Below are 15,447 nucleotides of genomic sequence, written 5' to 3'. Positions count from 1 at the left end.
ACTGTAAGCATCACAAAGACTGAGAAGGAAATTTCCAAGAACATTATTAAATCTTTTTTTAATATTTAAGATTTTTCTTTTTCCTTTAACTTTTAGAATTACATTTATTGACTGATTTGTGTGTGTGTGTGTGTGTGTGTGTGTGTGTGTGTTGGGGGGATTGATTCATGTAGAAGTCAAAGGATAACTTTGGGGAGTTGGTTCCCAGGCATGTGGGTTCAGGTCAGCAGGCTTGATGGCAGAAGCCTTTCCCTGCTGAGCTGTCTTGCTGGTCCTTACATCTTCTAAAGTAATCAAAAGGGCCACACTGGAGCACTGGAGGTGATTATCCAGAGAAGCCAGGCTTAGTCTCAGATCTGCAATATTCTGAAAGGTGTTAAGGAAGGTCTATAACAGAACAACTCTAGTTCTCTAGTAGTGTACAAAACTAGTACTCTACCACCTTTGTTTACATAGGTTCTAAGAACTCAGTGCCCAAAACTGACAGTTTTGATTGATGAAGCCTTGAAAACAACATTTAAAAATCACCAGCTATTAATACAAGTGTACAAGAGAAAAGAAAATAGCTAATTGTTCAGAATATAGCTGCAGAAGAGGGAGAAAAATATGCATGTCTTAAGCTATTTAACCGAAGCTAATTTTCAAGGGACCAGCAAGACGGCTCAATGATTAGAGGCATTTGCCACCTTTGATACCTGCGTTTGATCCAAGAATGCACATTATGAGCCAACTCCACACATGCACAAATGTGCATGTGTACACACATAAAATATATATGCAATAAAAATTTTAAATAGGAAATTTAGAACTAGAAACTGACAGAAGAAACTTTCTCCTTTGTTTCTCACCAAGTTTCTAGTCATAATCATGAAGACTATAAAAAGCTCCTACAAATTTTGTAAAAATTGTATCAGGTTGACTAAAACTGTCCATTGGATCAGTAACTTTTAGGTCCCCTACTACATGAACATAGGAGGCGGGGGATCTAGGTAAGAGCCAAGATGGTCCTCCCCCAAGCCATCTCAGCCGTCCCTCTCTGAGTATTTAGTGAGAACTACAAGGTAGGCAGGCATGATGCCTATAACCCATGTGCTTGGGAAGGCTAAAGCAGGGTGACCGCAGGTTTAAGGCCAGCAGACTACATAAAGGAGGCTTGTCTTAAAAATAAGTTAATTAGAGGAGGTTAGAGAGATGGCTCAATAGTTAAGAGCCTGTCCTGCTCTTGCAGAAGACTCAGGTTCAATTCCCAGCACCCACATGGTGACTCAAAACACCCTGTAACTCCATCCAGTTCCAGAATTTGACTCCCTCTTCTGGCTTCTGTAGGTACCAGCAGGCACATAGTAAACATATAAACATATAGGCACTCACCCATTTACATAAGATAATTTTTTTTTTATTTTTAAAGTAATTAATTAAAAAATTTTGAAGGGCCAATGATATAGCTCAACAGGTAAAGTCACTTGCTGTGCAAGCCTGCTAACCTGAATTTGGTATCTAGAATTCACATAAAAGAGGAAGGAGAGGGGGCTGGAGAGATGGCTCAGTGGTTAAGAGCACTGACTGCTCTTCTAGAAGTCCTGAGTTCAATTCCCAGCACCCACATGGTGGCTCACAACCACCTAATGAGATCTGGCACCCTCTTCTGGTGTGCAGGCATACATGCAGACAGAACACTGTATATATAATAAATAAATAAATCTTTTTTTTTTAAAAAAAAAAAAAAAAAAAGAGGAAGGAGAGATCCAGTTCCATGAGGTTGACCTCTGGCCTCTACATGAATCCCACTGTACATACATGCTCCCCCTCTCTAACACACACACACACACACACACACACACACACACACACACACACACACACTATAATACACTACATTTTTAAAAGCCCTACCATGAAAACAGAAGAATATTATTTAGAAATTCAACTCAACAAAGACTCTGAATAAAGATCATTTCCCTCTTTCTCATTAAGAAAAAGTAGACTATTATTTGTATTTGTTAATTTCTTCAATTAACTGAAAACTTTTTTCTAGATGTCCTCCTCAAGGCATGGAACACACAACTGGTACTTTGACCTAGAACAATTGCCTGCAATTGAAAACATACACAATTTGGTCTCCACAATCAAACAGATTAGGTTTCTGCTCACTCTAATACATTGCTGGGTAACTTTGAGACAAATGTCTTAATCTCTGTTTCCTCAATAAAACAAGGAGAATACTATCTTTAAGAGCTCTTAAAAGGATTAAGTAAAATAGTACTTATCAAGCTGTAAGTACAAGGCCTAGTATAAAGTAAGACCACCTAACAAGGGGCCTGGGGAGATGGCTCAGTGGTCAAGTGCACTGGTTGCTTTCCAGAGGACCTGGCTTCAATTCCCAGCACCCACAGGGTGGTTCACTAGACCAGCTATAACTCCAGTTCCAGGCAGTCTACAGCCCTGCGCTGGTCTCCTTCAGCACCAGGCACACAAGTGGTACACAGACATACATGTAGGCAAAACACCTATACACATAAAAATAATTTTAAAAAATTACCTAACAGTATACTTCCCTTTCTAATTCCCAAAAGGTTTAGTCAAAGACTGATTCATAGAGGAGGGACTTAAAGAACAGAGGAAAATTGTTGGATCAACAGAAAGGAACCTTTTCTTCAGGTCACCAGATTCATAACTTTAAAGATAAAGATAAAGCCAGGCATGATGGCACATGCTTATAATCACAGGAGGTGGAAATAGAAGGAACTGGAGTTTGAGGCTAACCTGGGTTGCACATGGAGCTAAAAAGGCCAACCTAGGATAACTATAAGTCCTTGACTCAAAAAGAAGGGAGTGGGGACACATTATCCGGTTACAAGTTTATTACAAATAGGAGGCTAATATCACTGATGTTAAAAATGCTTCCCTTTATTAAATGTTCTTCATATCCTCTAACTTTACAATTCTTTGAGGTTCTACATTCGTATAGTTTTCTCCCATCCTCTTCCTGAAGCCTGACTCACTCTCCTCACTTTGTGACCTAAGCCTTAGCCAGACAGACACACCTTAGAGTTCACTCAGAAATCTACAGACTTTTGGGTAAAGACCAGAGGCCAACATCTAAGAGCTCAGAAAGAGTCTGTGTGGCACAATGAAAAAGGCATGGGCTCTGGAGACAGACATAGGTTTAAATACTACCTCTGCCACTTATTAGATGTATAACCTTGGGCAAGGCCCTAAGCCTCTCTGAACCACATTTCCTCATCAGTAAAACTGAGATAATGCCATCTACATTTCATAATGTTCTTGTCAGGATTACAGAAATACCTATGACAATTCCTGGCACATAAAAGGCCAATTAATGGTAACTATTATTAGGGTCCAACTGCCAATTGCCTTACTGAACATTTTGCCAGGCTGTACTTTTCTAACTGGCAAGGGAGTCACACTGTTCTCACATTCCCATGCCTCTATCCAAAACACTCAATTTCAGTAATCTATAATTAACTGAATGGAGGGCTTAAACAATTCAGGGCAAGAAAGCGCTAACATGGCTCAACTCATTCTCTCCTGACAGCAACAAAGCAAGTACAATGCAGATATGTTTGCCAAGAAAAACATGGAGTCTGTCTGAACATGGTCATTACCGACAGTAACGTAAGCACACGCTAGCTGAGGTTCTTAAGGCTGGGAGTCTTACTGTCAGGAAGTTTTAACTTTTCAGAAATCCTTTCTGCCTTGTTTTCTCTACCGTGCTAGCACCCATTTCTAAGAACACATGGAAGAAATGCTCTTAACTGCTGTTACATTCACTCATAGTGGAACTTATTTTATAAATTACTACTTCAGAGACGTTTGCTGAGTTCACTTAGAGTAGGCTTATGAAAGAGAACTTTAAAAACAGATATATCATAACCACAGTGACAAGATCTGGTCTATAGAGTGCCACAAGTCACAGGATGAAGGCAGGTGCCAAAGGTAAAATGTGACCAGGTGACCTGCACCCCATTATTTTCATTCTTATGACTACTGAACTTGGGAAGTCTGACTCTTACATACTTCCCTTGTGTGGCTGACCAAAGTAATGGGACCAAAAAAATTGATAACTGATACACAAATGGAAAGGGGAAAACACCAATGGAAATGAAACAACATAAGTAAGATTGTCTGGTAGTCGCAAAATAAAAGTAACAGTCACCATTTGCATAGCTAAAGGCAACTATTTTAATCCTCGTATACCCAGTCCCTCCACACACTTCAATAAAGCAGAGGGGAGTCAAGGACAGAATGACTTAACTAGACAATTCAAGAAGCAAGAAAGGCTCGACAAATCAAAACATCACACGACTGGTTCTTCGTTGAGGGATTTTCTACTTGGAGAAAATGTAGTCAATTCAATATTAGGAAAACCAAAGATTGTGCTCTTTAAAAATGGCAAGCCAAATGTGGTGGTACACACTTGAGATCCCAGCACACAGGAAGTTGAGGTAGAAGAATCATTAGTTCAAAGCCAATCAATCGGCTTGGCTGGCCTCAAACTCACTATACAGCCAAGGATGAGTTTGAACTTCTGATCTTCCTGCCTCTACCTCCCTAGTACTGGGATTACAGGAATGAACCTCCATGCCTGGCTTATATGGTACTGTAGATCAAACTTGGAGCGTCTTGCCTGCTAGGCTACCACTCTACCAATAGAACCACATCTACGGCCCCTGAGACCCTGTTTTAAAAAAAGGAGAAAAGTTCAGGCCAGCTGTGGTGGCACACAGCTGTAATCTCATACTCAGGAGGCTGAGGCAGGAAGGTTATAGAGGATAGCCTCAGCTACATAGTTCCAAGAAGCTTGGGCTATATGAGAGACCCTAACAAGGAAAGAGGAGGAGGGCAGGATAAGAGAGAAAGGCGAGGGAGAGGAGAGAAGGGAGGCAAGCTAAGCTCAGCGATGTCCTCACTTATGTCATACAGCTTCATCCTTGCCCAGGACTTCACCTGCTTACGGGTTCTTTAGTGTAATTAACATTGAAGGCAAGTTCAGCCCTGTCTTCATAGCCTTGAGGCTGCTGAGTAAATCTAGAATCATGGAACATGATTTTGATACTGGAAAAAAAAAAAAAAAAACCAGGAAAAAGTTGTCTCAGCAACAAGGAAAATGTCCAAGAAGCACATTTGGAATTAGGAAAAACAGACTCTAGGGTGCTGGCCTGTGGTTTTTTAAAAATTCTTTATATAGAATCTATTGAACTATTACTATTATATGTATACATTTCAGAGAAGGTCACAGGCTCATACTTAAGCCTTGAGGAGAGAAATAATCAATTTTAATAACAGCTATCATTTAAGATTTTATTATATATAGGTACCAAGTTCTATGAGAAGAACACATTTTTTTTTTTTTTTTTTTTTTTTTTTTTTTTTTTTTTTTGGTTTTTCAAGACAGGGTTTCTCTGTGTAGTTTTGCGCCTTTCCTGGAACTCGCTTTGGAGACCAGGCTGGCCTCGAACTCACAGAGATCCGCCTGGCTCTGCCTCCCGAGTGCTGGGATTAAAGGCGTGCGCCACCACCGCCCGGCAAGAAGAACACATTTTTAATAAGTACCCTCATTTTATAAAAGAAGTGACATAGAATTTGCAAATTATTCAAAAGTTAGAACTAGGAGAAGGGGCACTATATTCAAACCCAGGTCTATACCTGAGTGTAAACGTCATACTCTAAAAGTAATTTATTAAACATTTTTACCCTTAAAATAACTGAATTACAAACTTTAGAAAAAAATAATCACAAGAAAAAGATTTAGTCAAAGTTACAAAGCATCTTAATTAGTGAGAAATATGATTTGGATTTCCTAACTTTTACCTAAGTACTTGCAGGCCTAGCCCAGGCTGCCTCGTTTAACTGCAATTCCTCCATTTAAGTATAATTGCGAGGGGGGGGGCACAACGCGACGCTGACACGGACGACACCAAATAGCTAAGGACAGACAAAGCGTGTCCTAAAGCACTGTTAAAATTCCTTCAGTCTTGCCTCTGACATCATTTATCACTACATTTGGGAAGAATGAAAAAGTTATCTGCTCTAAGTCATGAGGTAATTACAACAAAATGTTTTGTTGGATCCAAGATACACCCAAACCCTACACAGTAAACCCAATGTAGACTTCACATACTTTTTATTGTTCTGACAGAACAAATGCACTCATTATAATAAAGAAAAAATATAAATCTGTGTTCATATTGTGCCTAGGAAATAAAACCATAATTCTTTTTAGATGGTCCACATCTCTTGTCTTTTTCCTCCTGTGCTGACTTAGCATGGAGAAAGGTGAGAAAAAACGGGGGGGTGGGGTAGGGTAAAGGATAGTCAATGCTTGAATAATATGGGGTACTATCATTACACGTTACTATGTATCCAAAAAACTGACAGCTGAGACAGGCCCCAAGTGATCGCTTTCCCAAAAGTAGCAGCATTTCTTCCTAACACCTACTGCTCACAACAAATGAAATAAGCATTCTCCTCATCCACGATCTAGTTATTCTGGTGAGCAGACTCTTAAGAGTGAAGCATCTCTCCATCACCCTTCTACCATCACGGTGCAAGGAAATGCAGGGGCTAGAAAGGAAGGACGCGGGATCAGTACTGCCCTGTGGAAAGCTGCTGGCTAGAGAGAGGCAGAAAGTCATCATCTGTACAGAAGCCAGGCAACTCAGTGGGTTGCCTGAGCTCTCGTGAGCGCTAACTACTGCTTCCTCGTTCTCCGAGGAAAAAGATCCTGCTATCCTTATCGCTGGAGGGAAGGGTTTTCTGTGCCGCCGAACAGTCCGGAAAATCACACGCGGGAGTGTGCTCAAGGCGGGGGGTGTAGTAGTAGGTGCCTCTCCTCCCCCTGCCTCGTCCAAGTAGTAGCGAAGAGCGCTACCTCCATGTTATCCGTAGCGAAGTACGGCCGTGGCACCTGGAGGCTCGGCTTCGCCGCGGAGCACCGGGCGGCGGCGGCTCTGAGAGCCGGTTCAAGGGGGGGAAAGGGCTCTCGGCTCCACGATCTAGAGGGCGTGGAAGTGGGTGCTGCCGTGCGGCGAAGGGCCGCCGCTCCCCTGCCCGCCCGCCCGCCCGCCGTCCCCGCCTCTCCGAGAGGCAGCCCGACCACAGTACCTTCTTGACCGTGCGCGGCGCCTCGGTGACCGTGCCGTCGGGGCTGACCAGGGCCTCGCCGCCGTCGCGATGCCGCTGGTGCTGGTGATGAGGGTCACTCCGCTTCATGGCCGACGCTTGAGGCACCTTCCCGGCCGCAGGGCTGAGAGCCGCGGTGGGCCCCGAGCCCGGGCCAGGGGCCGGGGGCCGCTCGGCTACGGGAGCTGGAGCTGGAGCCTCTGGGTCCCCGCCGCCCGCCGGGGGTACCATGGCGCCCACAGCCGCCGTGCTCAGTCCCAACTGGGGCTCCGCCTCGGAGGGGCTCAGATCCCTCAGCTCCACCTCAGGCACCTTGGCCGGAGCCGCTGCTGACACAACCTGCACCGACATCACCGCCTCCGCTGCGACCGCCGGCTCCGACTCCAGCTCCGGCTCCCACTCGGCCCCGCCTCCCGCCTCCCTTCCCTTTCCCTCCCCCATACCCCCACTCCTCCCCTCCATCGCCTCCGCTCCCACCCCCTTCCACCGCCCGCTCGCTCGCCACCAGCCCGGCCCCTCCAGCCTCGCCCCGCCCCCGTCTGACTCACGCGCGAGGCGCCACGGAACCTGTAGTACGCTTGCTCCAGGCTGCACGTGGCTAGAAGACTGGGGGACCTCAGCACCCAACCTGCACTGCGCGCGCGGGGACGGGCCGCAGAGCTCCCTGGGACTTGTAGTCCCTTTGGCCTTCTGTGTCGAGGGAACTCCCCGGACAGCGACTAACGGAAAAGTATAAAAACGGATGACGCGACGGAATTGATGAGGAAAACGTCTCCAGAGGGACTGCGGTTTCCGGAAGGGAATGCCAGAAACCCCAGGGAAAGTGGGGGAAGAATGACTCGCTCCCCTGACGGCGTGACTTTCCTCCGGAGTGTGCGCATGTGTGCGATCACGTGGGCGGCCTTTAAAGGAAAAGCGGCACGTCATATGAGGTGAACGCCGGCTCGGGACGGGGAGGTATGGTCTTCTCCCTTTGGAGCTGGCCCTCTGAAGCCTTTCTTCAGTGGGTTGGTTTCTAGAAGAAATGAAATAAGCCATTGCCTGCTGTGATGATTTCTGGCATATTCTGGGTTAAGAAGCTAAAATCAACCCCCTCAAAAAAGAAATTTCGTCAGGGTGTGGTGGAGTATGCAGTAATACGATCACTTGAACATCCGAAGCATATACATCACCAGTAGTTCAGGGCCAGCAAGCTGAGCTAAGAAGCAAGACCCTGCCATGAAAGAAAAAAGAAAGAAAAAATTCCATTAGGTTGAAATCTCAAAGCTGAGAATTAACACATTGCTTTTAAATGGCCAAATCTTGACCAATTAATTCTCTAGAAATAATCAGAAATTCATCAAAATAATCACGTTGCACAGCAGAATATTAATCCAAATAGGATTTTCCTAAGTAATACAAACTGATTTACTTTCTATAGTTTTCTATTTTCCACTTGGAGAGTGTAAGAAAGACATTTATAGAAATTTTATTTAGTGAGACAAGGTCTCGCCATCTGTCCCTGGCTGGCCTAGAACTCTCTTAAGTAGATTAGGCCTGATTTTGAATTCACAGTCTGCCACTGCCTCTGAGTGCTGGAGTTAGAAGACATATCATCCACCCATCTAGAAGTTCTAACATTTGTGTGTGTGTGTGTGTGTGTGTGTGTGTGTGTGTGTGTGTGTACACACGCACACACGTGCTTGGCTTATGCCATGGTGCGCATATGTTTATGTGTGTTAGTGTTTTGCTTGCACCATGTGGGTGCCTGGTACCGACTGAAGTCAGAAGGCTTTGGGTCCCCGAGGACTAGTTACAGACCATTGTGAAATGGTATGTAGGTACTGGGAATCAAACCTGGGTCCTCTGAAAGAACAACAAATTCTCTTAACCGCCAAGCTAGATTACCAGCCTCCAGTTTTATTTTTAATAACAAAAATTAAAATTAACTACCTATCGGGCAGGTCATAGCAGTAATCCCAGAACTTGGGGGACTGAGACCAGAGTACAGGAGTTTGTCTAGGTTGGCCTTGACTACTTAGGAAAACCCTGTCTCAAAAATAAGAAATAAACTTAATGTTTTGTTGATGATAGAATTGTTTTTCCTTTTAAAAATTGTTTTCCTAGCCGGGCAGTGGTGGCTCACTCCTTTAATCTCAGGAGGCAGAGGTAGGAGGATTTCTGAGTTGAAGGCCAGCCTGGTCTGCAAAGCAAGTTCTAGGACAGAACTACCCAGAGAAACCCTGTCTCAAAAAACAGAGAAACAAACAAAAAGTTAGACTAAAAAGCAGGAGATAGTACTACATATTCTAGGAGTAAGAGAGCTGACTCAGAACTTAGGAGCCATTGCTGGAGTTCCCAACAACCACGTTAAGCAGTTCACAGCTGCTTTTAACTCTACCTCCAGGGCATCTGACACCCTCTTCTGGCCCTACACACACACACACACACACACACACACACACACACACACACACACACTTAAAAATCTATTTTTTAATTGCACATTCCTTGAGATTTTATGTGAATATTAACTAAAGGAAAAATGCATTAATACATAGTTGACTTTTTTTTTTTATGTGCACTGACTGATGTTTTGCCAGCATGTATATATGTATGAAGGTGTTAGGTACCCTGGAGTAACAGACAGTTATGAACTGTCATGTGGGTGTTGGGAATTCAACCCAAGTCCTCTGGAAGAGCAGCCGGTGCTCTTAACTGCTGAGCCATCTCTCCAGCACCATGGTTGACTTCTTTTTTAAGATTTATTTATTATGTATAATGTTCTGCCTGCATGTATGCCTGCAGGCCAGAAAAGGGCACCAGATCTCATTACAGATGGCTGTGAGCCACCATGTGGTTGCTGGGAGTTGAACCTCTGAAAGAGCAGCCAGTGCTCTTAACCTCTGAACCATCTTTCCAGCCCCCCATGTTTGACTTTCATGACATATTATAAGGTAGGCTTTTTTATTCTTAAAGAAATGGAGGAAAATCAAACAGTTTGGTTGCTCAGAAAGCGACAACAGCCCTGAAACTCAAGTGGGCCGATGACCAGCTAGCCACCGGAGAAGCTACTTCTTCCTTAGCAAAAAGGTGACAAGGGGAGAAATCACCTGCTTCTATCTACTGCTTGTACCTTGGAAGTCTCCTCTTTTGGTAGCTTGGGAAGCTTTCATCTCCTGGTCTACAAATTCATGCTGGAAGGCACTTGAGCACTGCCATTTCCACAAAACCCCAAAATCTGTCACACAAGAACATATTTGGCTTTCACATCACAGTCTGGCTTTGACCGTTTCCTTCCTGTTTTGAAGAAGTGGCCCAGAGCTTCATCCTGCAGCTGTTGGGCAGAGGCTAACAACTCTAGAACTGATTTCTTTCTTCCTCCTAATGCACAAGGGAGCTTCAGCATGGCCACCTGGTGTACCGGGAGCTCGTACCTAGCAGCTGGCTACCTGGGCAGCCACTAGAATTGATTACTGAGCGGAAGAACCCACCTTCAGTAGGATGTGGTGAGGAAACATAAGTAGTCTGAGCCCTGGAAAGAGGCAGATAGTTAGTCTCTGTTTATCCATATCCTCCCATTACCGAGAACCAACAATCAGATCGTATTCTTCACCTTTTCAGCTCCAGCTTTTCCATCTGCTCTTTCTGTGGCAGAGCTTTGTTGCTGAGGCAAGCCAAGCCTAGGTGAAGGTGGAATTACTAGACTAGAAGCAGGATGGTTGTGCACCAACTATTAACTATTTAAGGAAATTTTAAACCTACAAGTCTTTTTCCTTCAGCTGGTTCACTCAGCTTCCAGAAGCCTGGCAGACAGTAGTAATCTTCCATAAGGCATCTGACCAGTCCAAGAGGGAAAATGAAAATACTAATGCTGAAGAATTCTCCAAGGAAATAGGCTAGCCAGATCACAAACAGTGAAGATCATACTCTGTGAAACATCTAGTGCCACACGATGAGCAGACAGCCAAAGTCACCAGACACATGAAACAAACCTCTGACATGAAAGCCAGATAAGAACCTGGGAATGCAGCTCAGGGGTAGTATTCACAGAGGCCCTGGGTTCCCTCTCCAGCAGCACAAGAAAAGAGATAAAAGCTAATATTTCTTTTAATCATAAAACAACTGGTAGTTAGTGCCAGGTGGTGGTGCACGCCTTTAATCCCAATATTTGGGAGGCAGAGGCAGGCAGATCTCTGTGAGTTCTAGGCCAGTCTGGTCTACAGGAGTTCCAGGACAGCCACCAAAACTACACAGAGAAATCCTGTCTCAAAAAACAAACAAACAAACAAACAAACAAACAAAAAACCACTGCAACTGGTAGTGCACTCATATTCCCTAGTACTCAGGAGACTGAAGAGGAAAGATTGGGGGATTCAGTGCTGGCCTGGGCTACACAGAGTTCAACCTGCCTCAGCTATATAGACTGACCCAGTACCACCAAATCACTAGTATACTTGGAGACTTGCAATACTCTATTTGTGAAGGAGCATACAGTTTCAAGGAGTAAACACTCAGATAACAAAAGCACTTTTTAAATGGAAGCCTTCTAGCAGAATTTTTTTCATTAGAAATTTTTAAATAGAAAAGTTTTGTTGTAGCTGTTGTTTGTTGAGATGGGGTCTTCCTATGCAGCCTGGCTGGCCTTGAACTTGCCATTTAGACCGGCTGGCCCAAAACTTCAGCAAGACCTCCTGCCTCTGCCTCCTAAATGTGCTGAGATTCCAGGTGTGTGTATGCCTGTATAGAGAAGATGTTTTCTATCTTTTGCTCAAATGTTGAAAATGGTAGCTTATACGAATCGCAAGTATTTTAATGTATATTTTTGCATAATACATACAAGGTATTAAATAGCTCTGGTGTTCTGGAAAAGGAATAATTTTTTCAGATGAACACGTTCTTTTCTTTACATTTCAAAAGCAGAACGTTCGCAGGTACATTTCAGTGGCAGAGCACTCACTGCACACGCTCCAAGGCCTGGCTTCCATTCCCATTACCACAATAAGGAAATACAAAATCACAGAAGAGAAAAATTAAACATTGGGAGAGGGTGGGGTGGAAATGATGTAGATGCAGTACTCACTTGAAATTCACAAAGTAAATGTTAAAAATACATAAAATAAATTAGATGACTGATGAGCAAAGCCCAAATAGTAGACATTCTAGAAGGACAAAGAAAATTGAGAGGGAAATTAGAGAGCAACAGAGGGAGAGGACTTGCCTGGCATGTGTAAAGCCCTGGGTAAGAACCAGAATATGAAAGGAGCCACTACACACCCAGCACAGTATGTGAAAATAGACCTCAGTAATTTATATCATTGTGGGATTTCAAAAGAGGACCTTTCAAATGTCTACAGCAGGACTACATAGAGAATGTGAAGTCATCCTGTCTACATAGCAAGACCCTGTCTCAAAAAAATAAAAGGGGCCAGGCGGTGGTGGTGCATGCCTTTAATCCCAGCACTTGGGAAGCAGAGGCAGGTGGATCTGTGAATTCGAGAGTTCGAGGCCAGCCTGATCTACAGAGCAAGTTCCAGGACAGGCTCCAAAGCTACACAGCAAAACCCTGTTTAGAAAAATCAGATAGATAGATAGATAGATAGATAGATAGATAGATAGATAGATAGATAAAAGAGACTAGCAAGACATGGGAGAAAGCTGAGTCCCACAAGTTGTCTTCTGACCTCTACATGGCACCATGCTTGCTTTTGTACACACACACACACACACACACACAAAACTGTAAAAAAGTTAAAGGACCAATCAAACACAAAGCAATATGCAAATTACCTGTGGATACATAACTGCATCTGCACATAAGAAAGTATAAGAAACAGCCAAGCACAGAGGTGCCTGCCTATAATAGCTTATCAGGAGGCTGAAGCAGAACTGAGAGTTTAAGGCCAGTGTGAATGAAGTAGATACAGAATCACAGGCCAATCTGAGCTCTGTAACAAACCTCAGCCAGGCATAGTGGTGCATGCCTTTAGTCCCAGCACTCAGGATCTCTGAGTTCAAGGCCAGCCTGGTCTACAAAGTGAGTTCTAGGACAGCCAGGGCTACACAGAGAAACCCTGTCTTGAAAAACAAACAGACAAAAGAAGACCTGAGACCTTGTCTCAAAAAGAAAAAAGAAAGAAAGAAAAAAAATACAGACTGTTCCTTTCAAGGAGCGTGGAGAGAACTGACTCATGAAAGCTGCCCTCTGACCTCTTCACGTGTGCCATGGCACATGCATACATACACAATAAACATAGTAAACAATGTGTTTGTGTATGTACACATGCACCACCTGTGAGTTGTCACACTTGGCAGCAAGCCATTACCTGCCGAGCCATCTCGCCAACCCTGCCCAGCGTTTTTACATGGGTTCTATGTACCAAACTCAGGTTCTCATGCTTGTGACGCACGCGTTTTATCAGTGTGCTATCTCCCCAGCTCTGGAATACGAGGTTTTAGTCTAGTCTACAATTTTCCTTGTCTTTTCCCTTTTTCACACTAAGAGCTCAAGTGGTCAGGGGAAGGGTTGGGGCAGTGCCTTCTGCTTTAAGGAAGCTGGAACCAACAGAGGTAGGAACTGGGAGTGTGAGGTTGAAAGTGTGGTAGGGAAACCCAAGGAGCCAGGTGAGGCAGAGCTGTGGGGAAGTGGTTCTCAGGACAGCCAAAATTGGCACCTCTTGGACCTGAAGGTGTTTCCTTAGGGATCGGATTCAAGACTTTTAGATGGAATGCTGATCATTGTTGTGTGACTTCTGCGGCTCCTACAGAATCTTGTAAGGTTTCCTGTTTGCTTGGGTGTCACATTCCTGGGCATCCAGCTGCAGCTGAGTCGCATGCAGATACACAAGCAAATATTGAGTTAGTGCTGTCCTCTAGTGCTCACAATCTGTCACTGCAACCATATGGGTTTCTCCGCTTTTTGAAGGCCCAGATTGAACTCAATACTCCATCATTCCATCCTTTACACAAGCAGTCCTTCTAAGGAAGAGAGAGAGGGGAGGGAGGGAGGAAGGGAGGGAGGGAGGGAAGGAGGGGGGGAAGAGGACAGGAGAGGACAGACTAATAGTTAAGTGTTCATGGATAGGAAATGAAGAAAACTGTAGCAATTCCTTATTTCAGAAAATATCAAATAACACTGATAGCACTGAAAAGCGTTACTGTTTTTAATGCTGTCGATGACTTCTTTTTAAGCCATATTTCTGTACAGAGCTGTAATGCCAAGAATGAACATGACATGTAAGTGCAGAGGATGGGGTGGCCTGAGGAAACACTAGACACTAGGAATGAATTTCCACTGAGCCAAAAGGGCCAGGACTTCAGGACTAGAAATGCTGGGCCAGTGTCTGCGCCTTTCTGGCTGTGAGGTTGTGTGCAAGTCACTTCTCATTGCTTTGCTCGACTCCTTTCATGTGAAGAACACCTCTGGCTGGATCCCTGTCACACAGAAACCAGGTCCTGCCTGAATGCCAGCATGACCAGCAGCTGAATGGTTTGGAGCAGCCCACTGAGCCTTTTGTGCCTCAGTGTCTTGAGGGGTATAAGAGAACCTTGCAGGGCTGTGACATTCTGTGAGCAGATTCTGTAGAGGGCTCCGAAGTGTCTAACCAACACTCAGTGTTAGGTGTCAGGGTATAAACATAATAAACAATGTGTTTGTGTGTGTACACATGCACCACCTGTGAGTTGTCACACTTGGCAGCAAGCCATTATCTGCTGAGCCATCTCGTCAACCCTGCCCAGCATTTTTACATGGGTTCTATGTATCAAACTCAGGTACATATCTACAAGGTACCTAGGATAAAATCAACATGCCCTTTCTCCTCTCCCTGGAATCTGGCTCCAGTCAAAATCCTGGTGTCCCCATCACACATGTGGCTGAATAAGGGGATACTCCTTAAATAAGCCAGCTCAGCACTCCACAATACCCTTCAGGTCTATGGGTCTCACTGCCTTTCCTCCAGACCGCCTGACTATATGATCTAGAGCCACTTGAATGCTGCTCCCAATCTCCTGCTGATATTTCTAAGAAGCAAAACTAATAAGCTTCCCTTGACTTTAAATCCCTTCGACTGCCCAGAAAACAAGCTGTGAATCAGAATGCACCAATCTAACATCTCTGCTAGGAGGCAGAGCATGCCACCACTGCAACGGTAGAACCTAGGATTGGCAGGAACTGTGCCCATCCATATACTACCAGAGAAACACTCACTTCCAGTGGCCACTCCAAGGGCCTGCTGCATGTCTGTCCACTCTCTTGTTCGGTACTTAGGGATGCAGCTGTGGCCACAGAGGATCTTTTGTCCATCTACAGCCAAGTAGCTGGAA

At 44.4% G+C, this 15,447-nt stretch overlaps 1 protein-coding gene across 3 annotated transcripts in view; it reads right to left on the bottom strand.

Annotated features, from left to right (window-relative positions):
- Ahcyl2 (adenosylhomocysteinase like 2) overlaps positions 1 to 7,564 on the bottom strand; it is a 168,938-nt gene extending 161,374 nt beyond the window's left edge. For all 3 annotated transcript variants that reach the window (XM_059257494.1, XM_059257496.1, XM_059257495.1), the window contains exon 1: positions 7,126 to 7,564. In XM_059257494.1, the coding sequence (XP_059113477.1) occupies positions 7,126 to 7,494 (369 nt within the window). In that variant the 5' untranslated portion in view covers positions 7,495 to 7,564. The remainder of the gene's footprint in view (positions 1 to 7,125) is intronic.
- Positions 7,565 to 15,447: the final 7,883 nt, after the last annotated feature.

This window comes from Peromyscus eremicus, chromosome 3, assembly GCF_949786415.1.
Source record: "Peromyscus eremicus chromosome 3, PerEre_H2_v1, whole genome shotgun sequence".
In the NCBI taxonomy this organism is placed as follows: domain Eukaryota; kingdom Metazoa; phylum Chordata; class Mammalia; order Rodentia; family Cricetidae; genus Peromyscus; species Peromyscus eremicus.
Note: the sequence above shows the minus strand (reverse complement) of the source record. Positions and strands in the feature narration are given on the sequence as shown.